The sequence below is a fragment of the Lolium perenne genome, chromosome 4 (genome assembly GCF_019359855.2).
Source record: "Lolium perenne isolate Kyuss_39 chromosome 4, Kyuss_2.0, whole genome shotgun sequence".
Classification (NCBI taxonomy): Eukaryota; Viridiplantae; Streptophyta; class Magnoliopsida; order Poales; family Poaceae; genus Lolium; species Lolium perenne.
In genome coordinates this window covers 328,359,366-328,372,217 of record NC_067247.2, presented here as the reverse complement: position 1 = coordinate 328,372,217, position 12,852 = coordinate 328,359,366, and the positions used below count along the sequence as shown (strand labels likewise).

Genomic DNA, 12,852 nt, shown 5'->3' with positions numbered 1-12,852 from the left:
GACGCATATTCCGGGTACAACCAAATCATGATGGTGGTTGAAGATCAGGAGAAGACAGCGTTCATCACGCCGCTCGGCATCTGCTCCTACACCGCCATGACCTTCGGCATGAGAAACGCCGGAGCCACGTACCAGAGATGCATGAATAGTTGCCTCGAAAGCCAGTGTTCATGTATACATCGACGACGTCGTGGTCAAGTCGACTTGGCAGGACGACTTAGTCGCCGAGTGTTCTTTCTTGGCAGCGAACACGCCAAACCTTCGATGTCCGGCCTAGTTAGGTTTAGTTTTTTTTGCAATGTTTTATATTTGATTTTGTGGAAAACCATGTTCCAAACTATATCTTCATGTAAACCGCGTTCCAAATTATGTATTAGTTTGTGGAATATTTCTTCATTTTATTGAAATAAAAATGCAAAAAAACAAAAAAAGAGTATTTTAATGTTTGGGAGCGGCGTTTGGGGGACGCGGCTGGGGAGCGACGTCCCCCAAACGCGGCACGAACGAAACACGTCCCCAAACGCTCAATCTGGCGCCGTTTGAGGGACGCGACTGGAGATGCTCTTAGAAATAAAATTTGATAAAATTAGATAACATGAATCTAGCCGAAGGAGAGAATTGCTCGTCGAAGCCGCAAGGATGAAGGCATGGAAGCCGACGTCATCATACTTCTGCCAAGTCTTTTTTTTTTTTTTTTTTGAACTGACTTCTGCCAAGTCAAGCATTCAGGATTTCCCTCCCACGAACGAAAATTTCCATCTCCCACCAGAAGCTCAGAAATCCCGCCCAGCTCTTTTCGCCTTTTTCCACTTTCCCCGCGCGCTACACTTCCAATTCGCAACCGCGCCGATCCGCGCCGCCCCCTCTCCACCAATAGGAACCAACCCTTCCATATCCAACGGTCTAGGCCACTCCATTCGCCCCTCACGCGGATCGCTCCCCAATCCAACGATTCCTGCATCCCCCTCCAGCTCTATATAATCCCACCCACTCCTCTCCTCCCAACTCATCCAATTCGAAGCGAGCCAGAACAAAAATCCCCAATTCCTCCTTCGTCTCCCGAGAAAGGAAGACAGCGAGCGGCGGAGATGTCTGGGCGCGGCAAGGGCGGCAAGGGGCTCGGCAAGGGCGGCGCCAAGCGCCACCGGAAGGTGCTGCGCGACAACATCCAGGGCATCACCAAGCCGGCGATCCGGCGCCTTGCTCGCCGTGGCGGCGTCAAGCGCATCTCCGGGCTCATCTACGAGGAGACCCGCGGCGTGCTCAAGATCTTCCTCGAGAACGTCATCCGCGACGCCGTCACCTACACCGAGCACGCCCGCCGCAAGACCGTCACCGCCATGGACGTTGTCTACGCGCTCAAGCGCCAGGGCCGCACCCTCTACGGCTTCGGCGGCTAGGCTTGCCTCTGTGGGTCTTGTTTAGGGACAGTACCTGTATCGTGTTGGTGTCAGATGTTGTGCCTGATGTAATGGAATCCCCTGTTGCGGTGAAGTAAAAATCCTGTTATCATGTTTCAAGATTTGTCATGGTTTATCAATCTAGTGCCAGCTTATGCCCGCCTTTCGACTGCAGACGTATTGTATGTTTGTTAGCTGATTGCTTCCTCGTTCTTGTTCTTTTACCTGTCTATATGAAGTTGATTCAGAGAAGTGATATTACGATTTATGAGTCATTCACTGAAGAATGCATGGCGACTGACCCGCAAAAAAAAACAAAACATGGCGACTGTTAGATTGCTTGGTGTCTTCGATAATATCCATGCCTGTCCCTGCCCGCCCATATCAATCTAGATTCAGTTTGTGCCTTGATTTGTTTCAATGCTGTATTTCTTATATTTGGTTAACTGATTTTCGTGCTTTGGTTCTTGCAGTTGTACTCGAATGCCATTGCGTTTGTTTGTTTCAGTCTTTCAGAGAACTGAAATCCTGCTCATCACTCATCAACGCTGAAAGATACGACAGGCTTGCAGAATTATCTGCTGTACTCTGGTCACCTCTATTTTGGTTCCAATGATGCCGCTACTTTTGCTGCCAACATTAGCAGGACTGTAAACTGGTAAGACCTTCCTTGGTTTGTGCCTCCGCTGAAGACTGTTTTCCAAAAGTAACGATGTAAACTGGCATAAACGTCTTCACATTGATGAATAGATAAACACAACAATAGCCTCTAAAGTAATGCATGTTAACTCAGCTGTACACCAAGCCAGTTTGAGGCACATTTACAGTGTAGGTAGCTTCACAAGAGAACAAGACACATTTACAGTGATGTTTCGGACAAACAGCAAGCCAGAAAAATCTAGAGAAACATACCGAGTGACTGCTAACACTCACACACAACCTGGTCATAACCGCTCGACTGCAACCACTCAAGGCACCACCTCAAATAATACACAAGCAGGCTCGCCGAGCAGCTCTATAGAAACTTGTGACGTGCATTGATAAGACTCAACAAGCCAACACAGAATCTTGCAAGGTCAGCTAATGTTCACTCTTTGCCCTTGGTAAAGAATCGGCTGAAGCCCCGGTTTTGGTTAGCAATAAAGAAGAGGATGAAGATATCGATCTGTGCTTTGGGCGCTTGGAGCTGTTCTCAGCATCCTTGTAATCGGCCGTTCTGGCTTTATTAATTTAAAGCTGAGCTTAGGCCTTATGTTTAAAAAAGAAGTTTGTTGAGACGAAATTACTTTCCTCCACATCAGAAAGGGTCATGTGTGTCTTGTATCCGTTGAGGGGAGATACTTTCGCTGACTCGAGCATTTCATGATATCCAACAAGCTGACCTGATGGTTTCTGGGTATGCGCTCGCCTTCGGTTGTTACTGCAACTTCCTGCAAGAAGTCTTCTATTTGTTGCCGGGTTTGCGAGGAACCTATCGACTCTGCTGGAGGACGCATGGCTTGCAGTTGGCGACCAAGAATCAACACGGTCTCCTGGCACTCTGCAAGCTTTTCTGCTGCAGCCGCTATTTCTACCTCCTGCCATCAAGTTAAAGAACGGTGTGTTATAAGCAGGGGCGGACCTAGAACAAAAACTATCCGGTGTCACTCTACAAGTTCACACTATTTTTCTTCTGAATTTAGGGGTGTCACACACTAAAAATAGCTTGAATATTACAAACAAAACAACTTTTACCCGGGGTCATGTGACCCCTGGAAGCAAAACGTAGGTCCGCCCCTGGTTATAAGTCTTGAGCTCCCAGAAGTCGCAAGATTTCAGCATTACAAATCTATAACCTATATTCTCAAGTAATCTTGAAATGAGTTTATAACCTATATTGAACGCTTGCTGCTTGATTCTGAGTAGGATATGATTTAATGCTATGATGAATTTCCCACCTTGAATTCTACAACAATATTGACACATCATCAACTATAGATGGACATGAGTTAATGGGATAGTGCCAATCATGAACAGGTATAATCCAGCAGTGAAACAAACATTAAATATAAATATTGTGAATCTAAAACTCTACTCCTTCCGTAAGGAAATAAGTGTACTTCTAGCTTTTGTTCTAAGTCAAACCTTTTAAAATTTGACCAAATTTATAGGAAAGCACCATTTTTACACTAAATTAGTATCACTAGATCTGTCTTGGAATTTAGTTTCACAATATCAATTTGATGTCATATATGCTACTACTCTTTTTTATAATGTTGGTCGAGTTTTTACAAGTTTGACTTACAACAAATGCTAAAATTAAGGACAGAAATGTTTAAAAGTACAGAAATGTTAAGATGGTGAGCACATCTTAACATCGAATCCAGCATCAGTACACCACCCAATAAGTGGCTAAGGGACAGAAATGTTATCTTTCAGTGGTACAAGCTGCACTTTATTTTTCAAGTAGTGTTACTTTGTCAACATAATCCTAATTATTACTGTCTGTTTCCTTGTTGCTGTCTCTCAACATTGTGAACTTGATCTCATTAGTTTCTGACAAGATATGAGAGAGTTCCATAATGATGTCATTTATGACATTTTCATTTGGCATAATTTTCTCTACTAGTGCAGAGAAGTGTTGTATTTTCTTGGATAACCCATCATAATCAGAAGGCACCTCTTGGTTCTTGGACATTTCTTGATCAAGTGACTTGACAAAGTCTTGAATCTTCAAGATGGCCTCTAAAAATTTCTTGATCCATGGCATGTTTACTCTCGATGCTCGACCACTTGCCTTGGTTCACTAATGATTCGTTGTCAGCAACATCAACCATGTTGATTGTATAAACTGAATCTGCCTCTTCTTCAATATTCTTAAGAATATTTCTGATACCGTTCAGTACTGACATAGGCCTCCCCAATGGGCCTGCCGAAGATGGTACCCGGGGTTTTCTAAAGGCCCACGACCCGAAATTTATGAAGCCCGGAAGCCCAATTAAGAGATAGTTTGGAAATATAGAGTTGTATTAGGAATATTCGACCTGTAACTATTACGGGACGAATTCAAAGAGTCTCCCGGACTTTGTAACTTGTACATCACGAAACCTTCGGCTCCACCTCCTATATAAGGGGGAGTCGAGGGAGAAAGAAGGGATCGATTTCATTGTCAACACAAACCCAGTTTTCTAGCAGTCGAGTACTTTTCTGGCTGAACCCTCGAGATCTACGTGCCCTCTACTTTCAACTAAACCCTAGTATACAATCCATAGGCATTGACAAGTCGATACCTTGTCAATTGGCGCCGTCTGTGAGGATTAGAGGCGACAAGGAGCTGATCTCGATGGCACGTTCAAGATCGTCGACGTCTTCGGTGGCAAGCAACGCGATGGATAGAGGTAAACGGATCGAAACTGATCTAGTCGATTTTGTTCCTCACTCGCCCTCCCGTTTGGATGCATATGTGTATCTGGAGGAGCCTATGAAGATAACGTTCGGAAAGTTCCACTTCCGCGTCGGAAAAGAGGGATCACATCATCTCGAGGTTCCGATTTCGTCGGGATCATCGGCGGATATTTCCGATCTTTCGGAATCATCGTTCGAGACGGGCGACGAAGAGATTTCGCCGCCACGCTTCGTCAAGACTGCAGCAAGCGAAAAACTCGGCAAGATCTTCAGCAACATGTCCTTCGAGTCGTCTGCGGACTCCAATATAAGCAGCGACTCAGAAAGCGTCGACAGCTTCAGCTTCATCGATAGATCTACTTCTATCAGGGAGGTCTTCGCCGATCTATACAACGGTGTCACCAATCCCGACGAAACTCAAACTTCAAAATATCATCAAATCTATGCGATCGGGGAAGCAAGTCGCCCACAAGAGCAAACATCAGAGGATTTCGACGACGCGGGAAATCCGTACGTCGATCCCGCTGATCTTACGCGAGGCCTGGGAACACGACAGATGGTGCAATTTCCACAGGCAGTTTGGGACAGAGTCGCAAGAGCTATCGATGGCACAGAACCAATGACTGTAACCGCGACGGCTGAAGAGTTGCAAGCATAGCAATACAGACTTGCCCGTGCTAGACGAGAGCTTGAAAAACAGAAAGCTGAGCTGGATAGGAGGCAAGCCGCGGCTTCCGAGTCAAGCAGGCGAAGAGCTGAGTTGAGCCGGTAATCAGGCACCTCGGGAGGAGATAGTCACAGAGCAGCTCGAAATAGGGCAAGGTCTCGGTTGAAACATATACCTGAGGCTGAGAGGGAGAACCTAGTTCAAAACCTCGACATGTCCTTTATGTCGATAGATACAAGGGGGAATATTATCCCAAAGACACCAGAAGCTGGATACATGGCGACACAAGCTTTCATCCTGGCGTCCAGACCACCTCCCGGAGATCCAAGAGATGCACTGTATAACATGGCCATGCCAGGAGTTGGAGCCATGGGAACGGCGTTCACAAGTACAAGCACGCCTCCGAAGGATCTGCAAGGCAAAACAGTCCACGACCTACCGTAGTGGTGCAAGACCCTGCGAGAACGAGTGGGGCAAGAGATACAACGACACAAGCAAGGGTTGACAGAGCGCGGCATGAAAGAAGGGAACGTCGGCACTCACCAGAGGTTGACGAAGAGGATATGTGTGGGCTCCCGTGCTTTACGAGACGAATCCGTAAAACTCGAGTTCCATCAGGGTTTAAGCTACCCGATAATTACAAAAAATTTGATGGCCTGCAAGATCCCGAGGACTGGTTAATCGACTACCTGGAGACGGTGAAATGAATGGGTGGAACTAGAGCAACAACCATGCAAAGCATCCAAGTACACTTGAGTGGAGCCGCACAATCGTGGATAAAGAAGTTGTCTCCTGGTTCTATCGACAGCTGGGAAAGTTTCGAGGATATATTTGTGAAGAACTTCCGACCCACGTGCAAAAAAACCGCATCATCGGAGCAGCTGAGGGCTTGCAGACAGAAATATGACGAACCAATGAGGATGTATATTCAGAGGTGGAACATCATCAAAAACTCGGCAGAAAACATATCAGACGAGAGAGCAATAGATGCATTTGTTGCTGGAATCCGAAGGAGGGACTTTGTCGAGGACTTGGGAAGAACCAACCCAAAAACAATAGCAGCACTCATGAAAATAGCGAATCGCTGGGCGGATGGAGAAGACGCTGTTCACAACAAACGGCACAGGTCGCCTGAAGATGAGCGTAACCGAAACTTTCAAAGTAGGCGACGATTCTCTCGACAGTTCTCAGACTATGATGCACCCGGCCAAATATCGGCCGGCTTTCGAGGGAACAGCGGAGGAAACAATCGAGATGATTATCAAAAGAGTGGCGAGCAGCGAAGCGATTACAAGGACGATTCTCGTCCCAACAGGCAAAATAATGGTCCAAGGTTTCAGAGGCCGTATGTATCACCCGAGGATCTCTTAAACGGACCATGCCAAATGCACTTTTTCCTCGACAACAATGGAAAGAGGCAGTCAGGGCATCTGTAGAAGGACTGCCGAACTTTTCTAGCACTACATAGGTATGTAGGTCATGCTAGCACGCAGGCAGTAAACAGAAACCCCCAGGGGCCAAGGAGTGAGATTCACCTCCCACCTCCACCCGCAATCACGGACGAAAATCGGCATCAGTTGCAATTGGCGGCAGCTCCACAACCAGGTCCTTATATAGACACCAGTGGTGCGGTCTCGATGATTCAGAAAGGCAGGCCATCTAATAGAGATCAAAAAGTAATATCACAACAAGTTTTTATGGCAGAGAAGATGCCTCCACCAACAATCGAGTACCTGAACTGGTCAGGGCAAGACATCGGCTTCACTATAGCTGATCACCTGCAACAAGTTCCTCGACCAGGACAGTCTGCTTTGATCTTACCAGCGGTGATCGCGGGATTCGACGTTTCATGAGTGTTCATTGATGGCGGGAGCAAGTTAAACCTCATGTACGCAGATACATTGAGGAAGATGAACATATCTTTGGCAAACTTATTACCAACTGATACGCGATTCCATGGTATCACACCGGAGAAGCCGAGCTACCCATTGGGAAAGATCAATCTCGACGTTCAGTTTGGAACCCGAGAAAATTATAGGAGAGAGAAGTTCGAGTTTGAAGTCGTGGATTTCCCGTCCCAGTATCATGCTTTGTTGGGATGGCCAGCCTATGCTAGGTTTATGGCGGTACCACATTACACATACTTGTTGTGGAGACTCCCTGGACCCAAGAGCCCAATCACAGTAAAAGGCAGTTTCGCGCTAGCTGATAAGTGCAACAAGGACTTTCATCGACTGTCAGAGACTTTCGGGATGCAAGCGGAATATATGGCATCAAGGTTAACAACTGATTATGATGTGTTGCCAGACGTAGGGAGGCCGCTCAAGGAGCCCACCTTTGACACTACTAAAGACTCCAAGGAAGTGCAGATTCACCCGACAGATCCCAAGAAAACGACATCTATCGCAACAAACATGGACCTCGCATAGGAAAGCGCGCTCGTCGAGTTCCTCCGTGAGCACTGGGAAATCTTTGCATGGTGTCCAGCCGGCATGCCAGGAGTACCCAGGGAACTTGCCGAGCACCCCCTTAACTTGGATCCAATGGCGAGACCAATCAAACAACCTTTGCGACATTTTTCGGAACCAAACCACAAAGCCATGCTGTCATAAATCAGTCGACTCAGAGAAGCTGGTTTTATCAAAGAGTTACATACAGAGGCCACATGGGTAGCTAACCCAGTGTTGGTCCCGAAGAAAAACACAGAGGTCCTTCGCATGTGTGTCGACTTCACGTGTCTCAATAAACATTGTCCAAAGGATCACTTTACCCTCCCAAGGATCGATCAAATCATCGATTCCACGGCAGGCTGCGAACGTCTTTCCTTCCTGGACGCATATTCTGGTTATAACCAGATCAGATTGAAAGAAGAAGATGAAGTCAAAACAACTTTCATAACACCTTATGGCGTATTCTGTTATAGAACAATGCCTTTTGGGTTAAAAAATGCGGGAGCAACATATCAGCGGATGATGCATAAGTGTCTCGCCACACAGATTGGCAAGAATGTTCAAGTATACATCGATGATGTTGTCATAACAACAAAGAAGGGCTCAAACTTGATCGAGGATCTCAAGGAGACTTTTGCTAATCTCGATAAGTTCTGCCTCAAGCTGAACCCGACGAAGTGCTCTTTTGGCGTCCCTGCGGGAAAACTTCTCGGGTTTCTGGTGTCAGCAAGAGGAATCGAGGCTAACCCGGAAAAAATCCAAGCCATCGTGACGATGCAGAAGCCAACAAAGTTAAAGGAGATACAAAATTGACTGGGCGAGTCGCAGCTTTAAGAAGATTCGTCGCCAGGCTGGGAGAAAAGGCATTGCCGTTCTATGCCTTAATCAAACAAGGAGAAAAGCTCGAGTGGAACGAAGAAGCAGATAGAGCTTTTGAGGACCTCAAGCGCACAATCACGACACCACCAATCTTGGTGGCGCCTAAGGAAAAGGAACCTCTCCTGCTATACATCGCAGCCACGCCTCAAGTGGTTAGCACAGTACTTGTGGTCGAAAGAGAAGAAGAAGGAAAACTCCATGGAGTACAGAGGCCGGTATACTTCATCAGTGAAGTTTTATCACCGTCAAAACAACGGTATCCGCACTACCAGAAGCTAGCATATGGAGTGTTCACAACCGCAAGAAAACTGCGACACTATTTTTTGGCGCATCTGATAATAGTGGTCAATGAGGCGCCTTTATCCAATATATTAAACAACCCAGAAGCTGCGGGCCATGTCTCCCTTTGGGGAATAGAGTTTTCCCCTCGGGATATCACATATGAGAAGAGAAAAGCAATAAAGTCGTAGATTTTGCCAGATTTCGTCGCAGAGTGGATGGAGCTGCAAAATACGGGACCTCCAGATTTGTCGAGAACTTGGACTATGAACTTTGACGGGTCCAAGAGGCTAAAAGGAGCTGGAGCAGGCGTGATACTAGTGTCACCTCAAGGTGATAAGCTGAAGTACGTGCTACGAATGACGTTTCCAAACGCATCTAATAATGAGGCGAAGTACGAAACACTCATACATGGGATGAAGATGGCGAAAGCTTGCGGAGCAACCCGATTAAAAATCTTTGGTGACTCACAACTGGTGGCTCAGCAGGTGATGAATCAATGAGATGCAGTCAACGACAGTATGATAGCATACAAAGAAGTATATAATGATCTCGAGAAGTTGTTCGATGGATGCGAAGTAAATCATATCAGCAGGCTCAGCAATGATGAAGCCGACGTTCTTGCAAACATCGGGTCACAGTGTTTAGCAATACCACCTGGCGTATTCTGGTAAGAGATAACTGAAAGATCAACCAAGGCGAAGAAACAGCAGAAGAAGAAGGAGAAGGTTGAGAAAGCCTCGGGGGCTCCCGCAGCAACATAAGAAAACACATTGGAAGATGAGGAGGAACCGCACGTGATAATGATGGTACAGATTCCTTGGATGCAGGCTTACGTAGCGTATATCCTTAGGAAAGAACTACCAAAAGACCCAGTCGAAGCAAGGCGAGTTTATCAGACGATCCAAGGCCTTTACTGTGGTCAAAGGAGAGCTTTACAAACGAAGTATTTCGGGGGTACTACAGAGATGTGTCACACCCGAAGAAGGAAGGCTTATTCTAAAGGATGTACACGAAGGGGTGTGCGGACATCACACAAGCAGTCGAGCTATGGCAGCCAAGGTTTCCAGAGCAGGATTTTACTGGTTGACATCAATAGAAGATGCAAAGGACGTAGTACGCAATTGCGACGGATGTCAACGATTTGCGGCAAAACCTCACTCTCCGGCAGCTGAACTGATGCCAATACCCTTGTCATGGCCTTTCGCTCAATCGGGCCTTGATATGGTAGGGAAACTACATAAGGCGTGGCCAGGAGGTTAAGAGTATATGCTGGTGGCTGTCGACAAGTTTACCAAGTGGATTGAAGAAAAACCAATAAACTCGCCAGACGCAGCATCGGTGGTTAGGTTCGTCAAAGGTATCATCTTTCGGTTCGGTGTTCCCAATAGTATTGTCACAGACAACGGCAACAATTTCACTTCCAAGGAGTTCAAGGCATACTGCGCAGAGGTAGGCATCAAACTACACTTTGCGTCAGTAGCGCATTCGCAAACCAATGGTCAAGTCGAGAAAGCAAACGGTATCATCTGCAATGGTATCAAGAAACGATTGATAACACCTCTGGAGAAAGCTCGACACACCTGGCCAGAAGAGTTGCCAAGTGTCTTATGGAGCATACGAACAACACGCAATACAGCAACACAAGAAACCCCGTTTTTTCTGGTCCATGGAGCCGAGGCAGTGCTCCCTATAGAAATAGAACACAATTCACCGAGAGTGGTGGAATACGATGAAGAAACTTCGAGAAAGGCGCTAGAAGATGATGTCGATGCACTGGATGAAGCTCGAGACGAGGTGCTGTCAAGGGTCACTAATTAGCAGCAAGATCTGAAAAACTATCATAGTCGATGTTTCAAGTGGGAGATTTAGTTCTTCGGCTCTCCCAGGATAGCCATGAAAAGTTCGAGTCGCCATGGGTTGGACCGTACATCGTTACAGAAGTAATCGCGGGACGAGCATACATGATAAAGGACAAGAAGACAGGAGTCCCAGAGAAGAATCCATGGAACGTGGCGCAGCTGAGGCGCTTCTACGCGTAGAAGTCAATATAGAAACATACATGTAAACATACATTGTACTGAAAAGCCCGCGAGTTTTCAGACGCACTCTTTTCCTTTCAGGGCACCGAGTGGGGCTGGAAGGTTTTTAATGAGGCGGGCTCGTGGTGCTACAGTATAGTAAATATATTGGTGATATACACCTTTTTCTTTGACAGGCTCGGGGGCTTGCACCCCGCAAAAACAATATATATACATAAATCTTCGCAATATACAATTTACAATATATTTGCTTTGGTTCAACACACCTCGCAAATCAATAAAGATAAAAACACTGACCATCAAAAAAGCTCGGGGCTAGATGAAAGGGAAAAACATATAAGTTGTTTTACAATATACATAGTGCTTACAATACATAGGTTTTCACTATCAAGAAAACTTCGACAGAAAGGAGCAAACTTTCAGTCATATGTCCTATCAGGTCGTCTATGTTTACCCTTTCATTGTCAGCAGCGGCACTCATATGCTCGGCATAAACAAAGAATTCAACATCCAGTTGAAGTAATTCATCCATCATCTCCTCAGCTACAGGGGTTACAATATCGTTGATTTTGTCGATATTCCTCCTCCTTCTCGTCAGTTTGGCTTGACAAATTTCAACAATTTTGGTCATATCTAACTTCGGGTAGCAGACCTGCAACATGATCATAGCAAATCTAGCTCCAGCAGTCAATTGGGCCTTCACAAATTCGTGGATTCGAGGAGCATCCCGGAATTTATTCATCAAGTCAGGAAGATTCTGCGGCTAGGAGTGGCGAGGAAACATGGTGTTGTAAACCAGGGCCAGCGTCCTCGTGCAGAAATCAAGATAATCACGAACTTGACCTGCGCGGTCTTGAAATCTGAAGATTCGTTGGGTACGATCTGGCGTAGCCCAGAAGTTAGAGTCATGGTCCAGAGCAAGTTTGATAAGTACATTTGACCTAGCGTCAACTCGTTGATTTTCGGCAGCAGCATCCAGAAAAGAACCTATTCAGCGGAAGTATTATAGTAAGAGATGGAACACAAGTAAATAAAGGAGAGAAGTTCAAACTTATGAAACATACCCGCCATATCCAGGCTAGCGTTAGTCATCAACTAAAGCATGTAATCTTCTCGGGAAGTGGCCCGCGCAGCTTCAGCGACTTCAACATCTTTTAAAGCTAAGGCTTCTCGGGCCTATTGAAGAGCAAGTTTCTCCCTCTCGGACGATTTTCGAGATTGTTCCATTATCACGAGAGCTTGTTTCTTCATCGACTGGAGTTGTTGCCAAAGTTCGTTCAAATCTTCTACTGGATCATCGTTCGAAGAATCTTTAACAAACTCATCAGGGGAAGTTTTCCTCGAATAGGAGGAAGCGGGCAAAGCATCCGAAGAACGAGGTACCGCAGTATAGTTGTCAAAAACCAACTGGAAAGAAAATTCCGACATCAATCACTTTACAAGAAATAGCATTCCATTAATCATTGGGATATTTACTCGTTCATTACAAGACTTGGTTCCTATTGAACCAATGGCAAGCTGCCGCAAGATAGTACTAAGGCGGTAGCATCAAAAAGAAGCAGAAAAAGGAAAAACAAAACACAGGATGGTCTACTTGACCTCCGGCTTGGCAGAACTGGAAGGAGTAGCTGGCTTGTATCCGAGGAAGGAGAGGATCTTCTTCGAATGCGGCTTGGCTGCCTTGATCAAAGTTTGCCACCTCTCCTTGTCGATCTTCTTCGTCTCGCCAGCCTTCACACAGTTGACGCTTT

General features: G+C 46.1%; 1 protein-coding gene across 1 annotated transcript; it reads left to right on the top strand.

The window, feature by feature from the left end:
- Nucleotides 1-1,088: 1,088 nt before the first annotated feature.
- On the top strand, nucleotides 1,089-1,400 carry LOC127296402 (histone H4). The gene has a single exon (XM_051326467.2). It carries the CDS (start codon nucleotides 1,089-1,091, stop codon nucleotides 1,398-1,400), a length of 312 nt encoding a protein of 103 aa, XP_051182427.1.
- Nucleotides 1,401-12,852: the final 11,452 nt, after the last annotated feature.